Raw genomic sequence first — 16039 nt, forward strand, 5'->3', positions numbered from 1 at the left:
GAAAAAAAATTACTTCACGTTTTCAATATTTCTACCTATTATTTGATATAGGCTGGATGCTGTGTGATTTCTTACCTTTATACTACAGCTCTTTAAATTGCACTGGTCTTTCTGTTGCTTTTTCTCCTCTCTCCTGTGTTCATATGCTCGGACCCTAGCACAGGTCATCATACTTTCAAAGTACAAATAGACGGGATCTTTGTCCTCCTCTCGAATCTAACCAAAAAAAAAAAAAAAAGAGAGAGAGGGGGAGAGAGGGGGGGAGAGAGAGAGAGAGAGAGAGAAGTAAACCACTCCAATTCACATGCACATTAAGAGTTATAAATCAGTTTTGCATTCTAACAGCACTTCAACAGAAAATATCAAAAAAGAAAGCTCCAGCATTTCAGCCTCAATCTTCTTCCTCAATATCATAGCTCAGTCCACATCTGGGGGTGGGGAGGGCACCCAAACACTGTTTAGGTACTCTTCTAAACAAGAGAAAATCCCAAGTGTCAGGCATTATCTAACTTTATCTGGTATGTGTTAAATGGCAACTCTGTTGAGCCTAATTATGTCTGAAAAAGTTTCTCTACTGCTGTTGTCACTTTTTTTAGATAAAGGTGAGGGTAAAGGCAAAGGCAGACTTTTTCAGTATTGGCAGCAAAACCTCAAACAAGAACAGAAAAAGCCTCCAGAACCACCATACATCTTGTGTATCCGAATTTGTTTGGCAAGTCATTCATTAATCAGGCTACTTTATGCAGTTAATAACTTAATTATATGGGACCAGCAATCATTTTCAAAAATAACATATATTATTGCATTTTTTTTAATTAAAAGCTCTTAGTGAATCACAATCACCTTTCATCATCTGTGTGTTGCTAAGATAAATCCTCAACACAAGACTGACAGTTAAAGATTTATACACAGTCAATCCATCCTAACTTATCAACATACCCATCTGCAGTAAATCTTGGGCTTTTGTCTCAAATTTTTATCTAAAATGGGCTAGTACAGAAGGTTTCAGCAGTGCTTTTTTAAATTTTCAATACAAAGGAAAAAAAACAACATATCTCTTTTCCTTTCTTACCACTGGATTGGGTTTAGGAGTATACACTCTGCCTGGTTTCATTCCGCTGGAAGATCTATGCTTACTAGAAAGTGAGACTTCTGGGCTAGGCAATACCACAGGTTTAACCGGTTCAATAACAGATGGTGTTGGGATGTAAATTGGCTCTGGATCTATTTCACCTTCTACTTTCACCCACAGTGGACAATTCCTAATAGGTTGTTCTGGCTCCGAGTCACAGATAGCTGAAAAAAAAAGGAAAAATAAAAACAGTTAACTTGTAAGTGGAAAAATAATCTAATACAGCAGTAACAGAAATCTTATTTTGGGCCTAAGATCTAGCCATGTAGCAATCACTAGTTCACACTGCCAGAAAATACTACCGTTTATTTTACTTGGATCAAATTCTAGCCAAAAGTGACTGCGATTTCTTCCACAAACAACAGGAAATGAAAATAAAAATGATACTACGCTAATCTTTGTTTCTCGCTTGTACAGTGACAGCAAATAAGGAAAAATGCTACAGACTGTGTGATCTTCACTGATGCTGTATACTTTAAAATGCCAAAAAAAAATCAGACTTTATATCACAGCTCTGTGGAAGAATTAAGTTATTGTACAAGCTGCCTTTAGTTTAACACTAGGCAACACCATTTCTGTTTTTAGATATTGCTAAAAACACTACTAGCAAGAAGCTGAAAATTTAAATTCATGGTCAATTTTTGCCAATTTATTTTTCTGAGCATACCTTAAGCCAGACCTGAAACTACTATAAGTTACCGCATTTCCACTGAAGTCAAACTTATGCAGCTATATACTGCAATTCAAAATACAGTTTTAAAGAAAAAGAGAGAACACTGTGAACACGGCAATGAAGAATACCAACAGTGATAGCAGAGGTTTGGAAAGCTGAGTATGAGTTTAAATTATCCAAAATAAACTCTAGGTATTTGATCAAGATAAACAATTGAGTAGCACCAAAAATGCTGACCAGATAGGTAAAAGTGTGATTTGCCGCTAGTCAGTTACATACACCACAGCAGATGCTGCAGAGATCTCTTGGAACTCACTCCCGTTTCTGGATTTAGTAATGTGATTGCTGTTATGTCCTAACAAAAATCCCTTGCAAAGACAGGTAATTTCTGCAAAGCTGTAAGAAATTACTGTTGCCCAGCAATACTCACTGTATTCCACCCTTTTTCTCTTCCTCTTATCTTTCTGCTTCTGTTCATCTTCTTCCCCATTACCCTCTTCTTCCACATCTTCATCCTCTTGCTGCTCCTCTTGCGTTCCATAGAACACAAGATTTCCACGCACAGCCTTTTTCAGTATTTTCTTATGTTTTGATCCTCCCTTTACCAGTAACACTTTTCTCTTCAAGCAAGTACAACCAAACATACAGTCTGGCCTGCGGCAGTGGGTAGGCTGACGTTTCTCCAATGCTAGACTGGCACAGATACATCCCAGTCGACAGAAATCATTATTGCAAGGAGGTGCTCGCCGTCTTATTATTTTATGGATAGGTTTGTTTTTGAGTGAAGCCTAAAAAGGTTTAAAAAAAATAAGTACACATTTGAAATTTTAATGAGATGAAATTAATCATATACAAAATCTAATTATTTGGAGTTCATTCAGAACAATCCCTGCAACTATATAGTTTTAATGTGACAATTTGTCACTTATACTGAAAAACAGAACAGAGGAGAGTCTGCATTTGAAGTCTTCTGAGAGGCAGTTTGAGACATCTAAACAATCTGGATAATAAGCTGGTTGTAAAAACAGCAAAAAAGATTATCATATGACAATCAAGTTACATGACCAGGATTTCTTTGCAGTTGGTGCTATTGGAAAAAAGCGACGAACTGTCAAGAAATGCAGTTAGTGAAAAGAAACTGTATTAACCAAAATTTTTTTTGTGGTGCAAATTTGAGATAACTAACAATTAATGACTCTCATCAACTTTCAACACTGTATTTACAAAGTTCTCATAGGAGTTATAAACCCCTTCCTACTGGACAATACAAATGAAGGAACATAATCAAAAGCTCAACTGCACTGCCTCCAAGGCATCTAAGATGCTGGATAGATAAGGACAAACTGAAGCAAAATTGTATTAGTCTTCTTTTTTCCACCCTCTAAAGAGGGCAAAAAGAGTAAAGAGCATTGCAAGGACATATGCTGTTAACAGAGTTTTTTTTTTCCACATACTACACTAAGTCAGCCATTCCCAACTTTCACTGGCCAAAAGACCACAACACAAAGAAACATGATTTGGTTTCTCCTTAACAGCTTCAGTCTTGTTTTGTGCATCTGTAAGCAGTATTATAAAAGTGCACAGATGTGGAAAAGTAACAGTACAAGAAGGAAACAAACTATTGCGGATTTACCTGAGCTGTGAGCAGAGTTGCCAGAGAGATGTCTGCTCTTTCTTCTGTAATATAGGTCCGTGGTTTCCCATCCCAGAGAGCACAGTCTTCCAAGTCCATTAACTTCACTTGAGATTTAGACAAACCTGGTGGACGAGCTGCTTGTTGCTGTTGCGGTGCATGGCGCAAACTAATCTGTTTCGGTAGTATGTTTTCATCTAGAGCTGGGACCATGAAATTATCCCCTTGGTTAGTCAAACTGCTACTTGAGAGGGACTTAGCAGCCTTTTCCCCTGATGCTGAAAAGCTGTGTTTCTGCTTTACAGAAAAAGGTGAAGGCAGTATAGGTTTGTAGGATGATTTTACTCTGTTTGAAGATGTCTGTCTGTTCTGAGTCTTTGTCTTTCTAGAGGTAGATGACACAGAAACAGGCTTGAATGTGTAAGATGTTGATGGAATTATGGTGGATTGTTTCTTTAAAACACTGTCTAGTGTTCGCACATAGCTGGTGCTCTTGGTGGGAAGCTGATACACCACAGGAGAAGTGGGAGTGCTAGGAGAGAATCCCATACTGGTTTCCATCAACTTCCCTTCATTTTCCAGGTATTCATCCAGCTTGTCACTACAGAACGCTGAGCGATTCTTCAAGGAACCTTCTGAACTACCACCTAAAAAAAAATATGTAATTCAAGAGCACTTTAACTCCTGGGAAAGCACACTGACAAGTAATAATTAAAAAACAGAGGTAAATACATTTCTAGAAAAAGTATACTTTTTTTTTTTTTTAATATATAAACAATGCTATCATGACCCACTCTGAAACACAGCTAGCTCTCTGAACAACTGCTTTTGTGGAAATTTTACATATATATCATGTTCACAAAAACTGTAGGTCTTCAACAGGCAGTGCTTCAATGCAAATGGCTTTGATGGTCTACATCTAACACACCTACACCTAACACACCACATCTATCACACCTGGTATACCACAATACACCTAGAATACTCCAACATCCTATTGTATTGAAGTGTGGAGGCTACAATATAAATATTATCTCAAATTCAAAATAAGAATAATATATTGATATATAAATATCTATTGCCAAATATCTTATTTCCTCTGAGTCAGGACGAACTAATTTAGTATGCAAGGAATATCCTTTCTAGTATGAGTTAAAAACACACTGATAAAAAATAAGATTACTGTAGTTCATTATGTTCTTTGGGGCACCAGAATTCTGGAATTATCATACTTTCTCAAGTAAGCACAGCACTGAAGAGAAAAACAAACAAACAAACAACCCCCCAAAAGCTATTTCGGTGCTGTCTTTGACCTGCACTCAATCCTTCTGCGTAAAACAGAGTATCTGTATTTTTATCTTACTCAGAATAAGTAACTCCAAGTTTCTCCCTTCTGCCCATAAGCCCTCTTTCTGGTCATGGAAGCAGTACCAATAAATTCTTTATTCATTACAGTTTTAATATTAAAAAAAATCTCTTATTAAGACACACACAACAAGCAAACTGCGAGATCTATTGATAGGTCAAGAAAAGTGTATTAGAAATATGTACACTGATCACACACACTTTTTTTTTTTTTTTTTTTACCTTCATTTCTAGAAGCACCATGAAGTTTTCCTCGCCAGCCTTTAATCTTGGTGAAATCATTTGTTTTTCCTGTCCTGGAAACAAAAGGAAATCCAGTATCTGGAAAAGAAGAAAGCTAGCCTCAGTTTATAAGTCAAGCTTGATTGTAATCAATGTCTTGGCAAACTCTGCTTATTCCTGTCCGGACAGATGAACAGTACTAAATCAAAAGCCAGAATAAGAAGACTTAAAACTTTTTTTTTTTTAATAACAGAATAACTAACAAAGCCTGGTTTCCTGTGCAGAATTCTCATGTGTACCCACATTTTCCATGCTCTACAAAAGCTGTTTTCTCCTGTATTTTCAGTTCTATCCTTCTTCCTTTATCAATGGTGCAAGCACGTGGTTCCAAAACACTAATGGGAGGCTCAGCTATTTAGCAGGCCAAAAGGAAACATAAAAAAATACTGACCTCATACTACTGCCTCCCTCAATAAAGAAAATAATTTGAATTTGTCCCCCTAATTCAGCCAATGACTTTTACAAGACCTGCAGAAACTTCACTGAACACTCACTGTTCTGTCAAATTTGGCTGACTATGAATTAGGGATAGTGACAGGGAATAATCACAAAATGCAAACAAAGACAGCTCTGTCAAATTATCCACCAGCTCTGGATGCTAAGTCATATTCTAGGAATATAAATAGGGCTCTGTGTGGCTGTTTTACATATTGCTAGGCTAGAAAAATTGAAATTTGACACTGAACTGACTGAGGTCTCCCAAACTGAATCTGCCTCTTCTGCAGTGAAAACAAGAGCTGCGATACAAGCTCTGCCTCTTTACCAGCTCCCAAAAACAGCAGAGGGAGAAAGACAGTGTGCTAGAAATATTACAATAGGAGAAAGAGACTGAAGATAAGTACTCCCATACTTTGGGCAAGAAATGGGTTTCTTATGAAAAATAGTACCTACCAACAGTATTAGAACTAAGGTCACATTAAAATGGGAAATGCATTTGTTTGGATACTTAATGGGAAACAAAAACAAAAAAAAAAGCACAGCTGGTCAAAAGCCTCTTCCAGGATTTTTGACGATTGTTTTTAATTTTCTTAGCTTTTTGCTTTCAAGTTCACTATCCCTGCCCACTGAAAATGAACACTACCCATTAGAACAGAGGGAAGATGTTTGCATATATGACAATCCAGCTAAAACATTTTTTCACTTTTGCACAACAAACCAAAAGGTTTCATTTATTTATTTCTCTATGCATACTAAGCTAAAGCTCTTAACATGCAGAAGTATGTAACCGTCAAAGAACCAGACATAACTCCTTGCTGAAGGACAGAATGGGTACAAAACCCTGTTGCAAAGGTTAAACGCATGCTATGCTATTTGGCTATGTTTTATTATAGATGTTTTTTAAAGATCTTTTTAACCAGAAAAATAGGATTATCACAGATCTGGAGTCAGTGCTCCTAGCACACTGCTTCCAGTGGGACAAACAAGAAGCGGTAAAGCAGAGGGCAGGAGGGGATAAAAGAGGACTCCTGTGAAAGAGCAAGAGGCACTTTCAAAACGTGAACAGAGAGATAAACAGCAGCATGCAAGTGAATTATGATCCCCTTGTAGGCATACCACTACGTTGCTAGTTTAGCCCCCAAGTCGGGCTTCAGACTCTTCTATGCCTCAAGAAAAGCTCTGACAATTGGAACTGTAAGAGACAACTGTTTTGGTTTTGATGTAGACAACATTAGAGACGGGCAGACTGCCTGGGTTTTTTCTGAACACATCAAGAGTGGTAAGGTGTATGTTTATATTTAGAAAATTCAAGTCCAACAGATAAAACATGAATGCATAAAGTAAGCCAGACAGATTCTTTTAATGGACCACAGGCTGAAGACCACACGGTCAAAATTACTCAGAACTACTTGGCCAGAAACTGCATTTTGTTACTGTAATAGTGCTTTAATCTCTTTTGAGATACCAAGTTTAACTAAGTGGCCATTCCTGTCCTCCAACCATCAATAATAAAAAGATAATACTTGGGATTTCAGCAAATGCATATTCTACTCACCTGGAGAATTGGGATTGGTTCCCAGATAGTTCCACAAAGAATAATTTGAGTAGGAAAGAGGTAGCTGCACACCCAAGTATTTCAAATCAATGCTCATTGTTGGGTCCACAGAATTCAACTTCAGTCCCACTAAAAGAGGCAAATATCAAGTAAATGTCTCAAGGCAAAAAGAGATTAGGAAAAAAAAGTCAAGATATTTATTAAAAAATAAACGACTAAGTCATATACAAGCTTTTCTAGCATTCACCACGCATTTTAAGAGAACTGAAAAGAGCATCAGTGTCCACAAATGCTACCTACACTGGATTCGCAGCAGTTACGAATTTAAGGGTAATTTGGGAAGGGGGAGTCAATGAAAAATGGAATGACTTGATAGTTTTCCTGATTACTACTTAAGTTTTCATAGAAATTTAGAAAGCAAAATACCTGAGTTCTACCCACTTTAGCAGTAAAGTACTTTTTCAAGTTAGTACCACTTACAGCCCTGAAAGCCAGATTTACTGCCTGAAGCACCTCAGTTGACTATTTAATGTTTCATCGCAGTATACGAGTTACCAATCCTGCAAGTGGTACCACTCACTCCCTTTTCTACTGAAAGCTATTCTTATGCAAAAACATATACCACATGCCATCCATACTTCAGTTTCAATCAGCAATAAGAGATAAGAGAAACTACATTACAGTTCTGAAGAACTGCAGAAGAAAACAAGATAATACTAAGTTATAATCAGATGGCTCTCTCAGGACTAGTTCACCAAATGATCCCGATTTCAGTAGGTTGGGGTTTTTTGGGGGGTGTGGGGGTGTGTCTTTTGTTTTGTTTTCTCTCCAGGCCATCCTTGCTGATATGTTCAAAACTAGCCTGCCTTCTTGCCTGTCTTCTGTTTTAGGAAGGGGGGGGAACACGGGACCGCAGCCTATTAGAAAATTAAACAATCCGTTTTGTTGGCTGCCACCACAGTTAACTGCCTTTAACATCTTCCTTCATTAACTCCCCCAAAATGCTAAATTTAAAGACTTTACATGGCCACAAAAGATATATTACCTATAGCAAAACAGATAAAGATGTAGAAATACTAAGAAAAAAAACAGGCTAGTAAATTTGACCAGTACATCTTTCAGAAAGTACTGTTACACAATGAATTCAAGAAATGACTGTTGCCAGTCAGTCATCTTACAGTCTGAAGTCAAGAATATCTATTTTGGATTTTAACTAGAGAAATCTAAAAGTCTTGCTCCTGTTGCCAACAAGTCTGGAAATCTGCATTTTAAATATTTGAGTTTGGAAAGTGAAAATGTTGTATGACTTCACAAGGCCTAGGACACAAAGTGAGATCTGCACATATAGCACAAACCTTGTGTTGGTGGTACACATTTATGCTTGCAACTGGCAACACAGTCACCTGATTACTGGCAGTCTAAAAACAATTGACAGGGAACAGATCTCAGACATGGCCATGAAAATGGATACCTTTATCAAACACAGTCTAGTGAGAGGTAACTTTCAAATCTGCATAAGGAAATGGGCAGCAAACACATGAATCTACCATTTTGTACAGAAACATGTCAAATGTCAACATGCCATCCATCTCTTTTCAAACTACATTAAAAAAAAGAGAGCAGAGATTATTTTTCTTGACACTCCACTTGAATCATTCTGCCACCTTCAAAAAGAAGTCTAGCTTTGTTTAACACTCAAAAGTAAGAACTTCACCCACATGCAAAATTGGTTATTCAAATTTAGGATTGTAAAGTGAAAAACATCCTCATAAAGAGCAGAGGATGACTCCAACAAACAGGTGCATCATGGAGTAAACACAAACAATCTAAAGAGAACAAACAGCAGCATCAAGTACATGTCAGCACAGACCTCACCATACATGACAGGTAAGCTTCACTTTTACTGTCCCAGAAGTATTGCTAGGTTTCAGTTGCTGTACTCAAGTAGTAGCAAATTAAGAACCTTCTCCCTTTTCCAGCAGACCCAGCTGCTAAATCTGAAGCATGATGTCTGATAACAGGTCAGCAAGCTACTTCACACTGCTGCTTTAAACCTTTCAGATATTGGCGTGTTTCTGAATGGTCATTAAAAATTGCCTTATCTTCAACAAGTACACACTACCCAGCTGAAAACATGTAGTGTTTTTAACTTGAGGGGGAAGGAGGGGTGCTGTTTGTTTCTTTGTAAAGACAGCATGATTTTTTACAACATCTCTTTATAGAGAGTGAGTGATAGAGATTGAACTGTTTGATCCTCTCCAGATAAGACAGACATGGACTCATCAAGTCTGTATGAATCTTTTTTCCTGAAACTGCACCAAGTATCAGAGCAAAAAAAAATTCAGATTGTTTCAGATTCCCAAAGGAGATGAGTTCCAAAACAAAGTTTTTACTGTTTTATTCTTATGCCATTAATGTTATACAAGGAAGTACTAACCAAGTATCTGGAATTCATTAGGTTTTCTAACAAAAATAACGGCCACTAGGAAGACAGTCACCTTCTTCCCAAAGAAGGGCAAAATGAGCATTCCTCAAAAGATACTGCTTAGAGTTAGAAAGACTATACTCAGATCTGAGCAAAAACAAAACCCACAGATTTCCTGACAAGCACACAAGTTTATTTCATTTACTATCATGTAAGTAAGTTTACAGAACAACTTCACTATCACATGAAAAGTGACTGAGCACTACTGTACAGGCAAATGCCAAGTAGAAGCCACCATAAATCAAAAGGGGTGTTTCTGGATCCATTTTGCTACTCTGCACAATGTAACGTCCCTTTATAATGTGGTACCAGACATACTCAAATGAAAATGACTGCACTAGCGATAGAGAGCAACAGCCCTGCAGCTTTCGATCCCAAATTTAGTACTGGTATCAGCAACATATATCCCTGGCCTTGCCTGTTTTAAGTACAATTAAAATCAAGAATCTTTAGCAGAAAATTTTGGATGGGTCTAGAAACTAGCATGGCATTGGATTATTTCTCCATTTAGACCTGCTTCTCCTGACTTGTGCCATTCTTGGCTTGTAGGCATGGCTACAATCAGAAGTTCTCAGGCTGCTGGGTATCTCAACTTCAGGTTTATATGCCATATAAAACAGTGGCTCTATGAAGTTCAACACTGGCAGTCCAACACTACCAAGAAGCAAAACATTGTCCCTTTAAAATGGGGGGCAAAGATTCAGTCTAGCTCTCTTCTTAGGCAATGCATAAATCATTTGAGATAATCCAGGATTCTTCACAGTAGAAGCTCCATCAGGACCCACGAGAACCACTTGTACCTGAGCCAAAAATCAGTATCTGGCACCTCAATCCCTACACACTACAATTAACACATTTGAAAAATTCAGTACCAGAACCTCAAACATACAGGGTACCACACTCCCACTTGGATCAATTTCTTTATCAGCTTCTCTGATGCCTATAACAAAGCCATTGGCCTCAAGATTGCCATCGCTGAAGACTTTTTACATCATCGGTAGAGAGAATGTAAGTTCTGCTGTGTATGTCAATGAGAATCACAAGCTGCAAGTTAGGTTGTTCAGCTAGTGAACCTGGATCTGAAGTGACTCAGAAAAAACAATGCAAATATAGCAAACGCAGTCTGAGTTACATGTGTCTGGGTTTCTAGATCCTGGACAAACAACATGTACCAGCATCTGGCTACTTTCTACACAGATGTTAAAACAGCTCCATCTGTTCTCTACAAAGATTAGCTCATTACAAAACAGGCAAGGCCTAAAATCTGAAGGCTCAGCATCTTCCACAAAAGGAATATATTAACATGAAGCCTCTTGCTCTTCTGTGCGAGATTCAGGAGTGATCTTTTGCCTCCTCCACCTCTTCCAGTTTGCAACATGATGATAAATAAATGTGTGAAAAATTACCATCTTTATAGATATTATTTACTTTTAAAGCCTCTAAGAAAAAAAATGAGCCAGAAGTGCTAGATTTGCTCTCACTGTTACAAGTGGCAAGAGGGAAACTGGACAGAGTTTCAGACTCAATTCCTTTAATATTCTCATACTGGCACATACACACATGTAGGTTTTTCAATAACTTTTGTTTGCAAAAATAACCAAAATCAGGTCCCAGCTGTATTAAGCATACGCAATATTACACCCAGTAGGAAACTATGCACTCAGTATAATCAAGTCTATTATACAATCAGGCACAACAATATGTACACCGCATGCTCACCTTCCTGAAGACTAGGATGTATTACTTGCTTATGCCTCAAGGTCTTCAGCTCTTCCATCAACTCCTTTTCCAGTACTTGTATCCTTGCTTGACAGTCTGCTCAAAAAATTGAGAGAATATACATTTATCATTTACTATGCAAAAAGACTGACCTAAATGATTATCTTCCAGTGCATCTTTATACACTCCCTGTTGCAGGGAAAATCCACTTGCAGAAAACACAAAAAGGTACCTGGATCATTTGTAGCTAACAAAGGAGCCTGAAGATTCTGTGATTCTTCTCCTCCAACTCTGTCAACAGTGTGTATGTCAAGAGCTTCCTACATACATAAAGAGCCTTAAGTATAAAATGCCTTAAAACACTGACCCAGATGCAAACTAGGCCACAAATATCATTAAACATGAGACTGTTTAATAAAGAAGTATACCATCTTTTACACATAGAATTCCAGCTCCCAACATGTCTCCCTAAGTCACTAAAACATATAAAAACATTATGAAGAATATAGAGACAAGATAAGAACAGATTTGTAAAGAACAGAGGTCATAAATCTTAAAACTCAGTTTAAAATTCAAAACTCAGTTTACTTTCAGCTTGTAACTACAAAGTGGTTAAATATGAGACATCATACAGGGCGCTGAATTTTATTCGAAACAGTTCAGATTTACCTTTGATGCAAAGGACACAAAAAGGACTCCATCCACATCTTCAAGATCTGGCTTCACATCTGGAAGGATACTCCCAGGGCCCAGAGAGGTGTTCTTGCTTGTTATTACAGCTTTTCCTATACTTTTCGGTGGTCGACCAGCCTTGGAGATTTTCAGTTTCCGTGGTCTTCCTCTTTTATTTGGACCTGATGATATGGCATTTTGACTGGTACCAGGGCCTTTCTGGGACAGAGGATTCTTCAGTAATCCAGACTTTCTTCTTCCACAGACCTCTTTAGCTGAAAAGTGACAACTGACTGAGCCCCTGAGACTAAAGTTAGGTGATTCTGATAGAGCCCACTGGGCTTCTCTGATTGAACAGTACTTCTGTGACACTTTACTCCCAGGAGATTGTTTTCTCATAGCTAATTCCTCAGTTACAATGGCTGTGCTTAAGCAAGAACCTTTGTGATTTTCAAAACAGACAGGCAAGGAATCCAGTATTGCACTCAAAGGGGATTTCTCTTTCTTGCAAGCAGTCAGCATGGTCTGAGGCAGCTCAGATATCTTCACTGTGCTCTTTGTGACTGCACATGGTTCTAAATAGACTACAGGCATCTTCCCACTATCCAGTTTTAACATTTTTGCTCTGGCAACACCTGAAGGACTGGTGAGTACCCGCTTCCGAGGCCTGAACTCTCCGTCTTTTCTGTCCATATCACCGTGTTTCCTCAGGTGTTTTTCTACAATGGGATCATCCTCATCTGTGTTGGAATATTCATCCGTTTCTTCATCTGTATCTTCTTGCTTTACACTTATTCCTTGGGTGCAAATACTTGACTCATAGTCATAGTCATCTACTGGTTCCTCTTTAATGACTACATTGAAGTGTCCACTTGGATCCAATGGGGATGCCACACGGGAACTGCTTTCATAACTGCTAGCAATGGGACTAAAGGAAAAAAAATACAAGATGTTTATCAAATCTCTTCTTTTACCAGAGTTTCATGATCTCCCATAATCCTTGGTACATACAGTAAACAACTTCCAAAGTGCTTCAAGATACAAGTCTGTCAAAGACCTCAAAGCTGAAAGCTTGTAAATTATTTAGAAGCTTTCATTTTCAGAAGTAAGCCTTCAAAAACTACATTTGTCATCAGTGAAAACAATGCAATTTCTTATCTGAAGGCAGTAGCACTATTTCCTTTCCTAGTAGTATCAGAATGACATTTGCAGTTGCTCTATGTGAGGCTTAGCATGAACTCATGCTAAGTTATGACATATTAAATGCCCACAAGTGGCCTCAGTTTGCTCTGTCTCTTTAAGTCATCTTTGTAAAGCCACTGTACTGGCCAAGAGGAGGCCGAATGAGTGCTTAAAGCACTTCAATTTACATGATTTAACTAAAATTTTAATTAATTCATCCTGAAGCCTCACAAAGACAATTCTTAAACATAACTGCTGTTCTAACACTTACAGTATGTTAGTATCCTATTGAATTATGCTCCATTTTCCACTTAGTCTGAAGACTAACATAACCAGAATTTAACATACTATCCATTATACACTACAGACTAACTGTGCAACCAGTTACACTCCCAGATAATAGGCTGCTTCAAGTAGCAGAGAAATCAGTCAAAAAACTGCAGTCATCAGTTGTGAAGAACATCAGAAGCTGGCACCTAGTCATTAGAGGAAACACAGCTGAGATACGAAAACACAAACTCTTATCCACAATGAACCTCAGAAAACAATAGTTAGAGCTTCTTTACTAAAGACAGTATTCCGATATTCTCTTTGCATGGGGAGGAGGGGCAGGAAGAGAAGGAGGACGAGGTTATTTCTGCCTCACATACACTGAGGGCATGCTTAAGGGAGAAATGCCTGGAGATGCCACAGAATATGGGGCACAAAAAGGTTACAAAACGGAGCTGGGAGACCGCAGCTCATGAACGAAGAGCAAAATGTAAAACAGAGAGCAGACAGTCAAGACACAGATTTACACACTTACATAAAAAAATTCCTAGGAACAGGACAGGACCAATGCAGAAAATCTGCTGCAATTCAAAAGAACAGTGAGTAACTAGAATTAAGCTTGGAGCAAAAACCTGCCTTGCAAGGAAAACAGCTGGCAGCAGGAGAGTTGTGTACAGGTCCTGTTTTTTAAACGCCTGTTGTCTTCTCTGATCACTGAGTTTTCTATTAAAAAAATTCTAGCCTTCATTTAATTAAAAAAGTCAAATGCAAGATTAAAAAAACCCACAAATCTATCTTGCTTCTTCAGTGAGCTTATTGTAAGAGAAGGTCTAAGCTGATCCATTTAGAGGTTCTGGGCAAAAGTCAAAATCCTGTTACGTTACACCTAGAGGTTCATTTAGTATATCAGATCTAGAATTAAAGAGAATGCTTTTAAGAAGGTATGATTCACCTGCTCCTCTACCTTAAAATTCTTTAAAATAAAGAGAAAAAAAATCTTAATGAGCTTGCTGGCTTGGAATATGTTTCTCATCCGAGTTCTGTTGTTTCCAACTGGATGAGTCTAGAACCCTGGATTTCTCTAGCCATTTTGCTTTATTGGTTGCAAGATTTACTACTCAAGCTAAGCAATACCTTTCTATCAGGGATCTGTACAGTACTCAAAACAAAGGAGTTCTACTGTACAAATGAAATTCCTAGACGCTGATGTTATTTTACTCTGCATATTGTAACCATTGGTGAGAGGGTGACAAGAGTGAGGTATCATGCATGTATGTGTATGCATGAGAAGATCGTATTTGCACAAAATGCTGAGTGGCATTTTTGTAGATTTTAAATTCACACTGGATAATCAACTTTTCATAAAAAATAAATTTTCTTTTTAACATATAAGTAATTTCATTTGGCCTAATTTTGTGAAGCGCACTAATTATTTGCAACATAAGCAGTCACAGAAACACATCTTCCTGTACACCACAGGATGAATGCTCTCAAAATCCTCTGCTTAATTTGAGCTCACCTAAAAATGGTGAGAGAATGTCTTGTTAAATAGTTCTTTCTTTACCTGATGGGACAATGTTCATATTTACACAAATCTCCTTACAACTCAAGTAATGTATTATCTGGTTTCTCACAATAGTATAATAAAAGCGTAGAAATAGTTTTCTTGCATTTTATCAAATTAAAAACTGGTCAGCTGCCTCTTAAGACTACAAATAATTATCACATATCAAAAGCACTGAGATACACCTTTTTTTCTAGGTAGATCACTTTAAAATACACTACCTATTGAACACACATCTGGTTTCCTTAAGAAATAACCTATCAGTCTCTGTGGTTGAAGATTCAAGGATGGTAAGTATAGAGCTCTTCCAAAACGAAGGCAAAGAGAGAAGAAAAGTAAACTGTTAGACTGAACACAAAACAACTAAGTTAGAAAAATAACACAAGGGAAGGAAGCATTAAAAAAAATGCATATGTATTTTTGAATTAAGAAATTCAAAAAATTCTAGAAAGGGAAGATGGTACAGTAGCCTGTAGGCTTAAGAGTCAGTAAATTTTGTTTGGGGTTCCCTCCGTGCCCCCAACAACTGAATGGCTCTATGCAAATATATTCACTTATAAGTGTCCACAATTCAAAACAAAAATGCATTTTTCTTAGAAAACACTTGATTCAGTTGAATATACAACCAGTCACCAAAAACACGAATCCGCACAACCTTGTATGAAGTAATATTTTGTTTCCAAAGTGCACTAATAACTCAAAGTAAGAGTAAAATTATTCACTGGTATATGCAATCTCTTACATTGTCCCAGTCTCAGAAAGGCAACTGTCTACATCACAGATCTGCAAAATGCAGCATCAGTGGGAAATACCACACATTGCAGCACTAGGAGCTCCAGAGCCAAAACCTTCCGAGAGCATTATCCAAGAGCCAGCATCTCCCAACTTCTGACTCTTGCCAAAATCTACACTCAGCAGAAATCACTACCCTGCATAAAAGCAAGATAGTGCCTTCAACTATTGGTGAGATCTTGCCTGTGACAAAGAATTGCTTCATTTTCATTAATATGCTTAATCTCTATTTTGATAAATGCAGCTTGCCCAACATTGTCCTTCAAAGGTTGACATA

General features: G+C 37.7%; 1 protein-coding gene across 10 annotated transcripts in view; it reads right to left on the reverse strand.

Annotated features, from left to right (window-relative positions):
- Window positions 1-16039, reverse strand: part of MGA (MAX dimerization protein MGA) — a 65181-nt gene that overhangs the window by 33908 nt on the left and 15234 nt on the right. For all 10 annotated transcript variants that reach the window (XM_064512605.1, XM_026095825.2, XM_064512604.1 and 7 more), the window contains 9 exons: window positions 11952-12882; window positions 11515-11602; window positions 11283-11378; window positions 7079-7207; window positions 5026-5124; window positions 3439-4085; window positions 2236-2593; window positions 1073-1296; window positions 76-216 (listed from right to left, as the gene is read on the reverse strand). In XM_064512605.1, coding sequence (XP_064368675.1) covers window positions 76-216; window positions 1073-1296; window positions 2236-2593; window positions 3439-4085; window positions 5026-5124; window positions 7079-7207; window positions 11283-11378; window positions 11515-11602; window positions 11952-12882 — 2713 coding nt within the window. The remainder of the gene's footprint in view (window positions 1-75; window positions 217-1072; window positions 1297-2235; window positions 2594-3438; window positions 4086-5025; window positions 5125-7078; window positions 7208-11282; window positions 11379-11514; window positions 11603-11951; window positions 12883-16039) is intronic.

The sequence above is a fragment of the Dromaius novaehollandiae genome, chromosome 5 (genome assembly GCF_036370855.1).
Source record: "Dromaius novaehollandiae isolate bDroNov1 chromosome 5, bDroNov1.hap1, whole genome shotgun sequence".
Taxonomy (NCBI): domain Eukaryota; kingdom Metazoa; phylum Chordata; class Aves; order Casuariiformes; family Dromaiidae; genus Dromaius; species Dromaius novaehollandiae.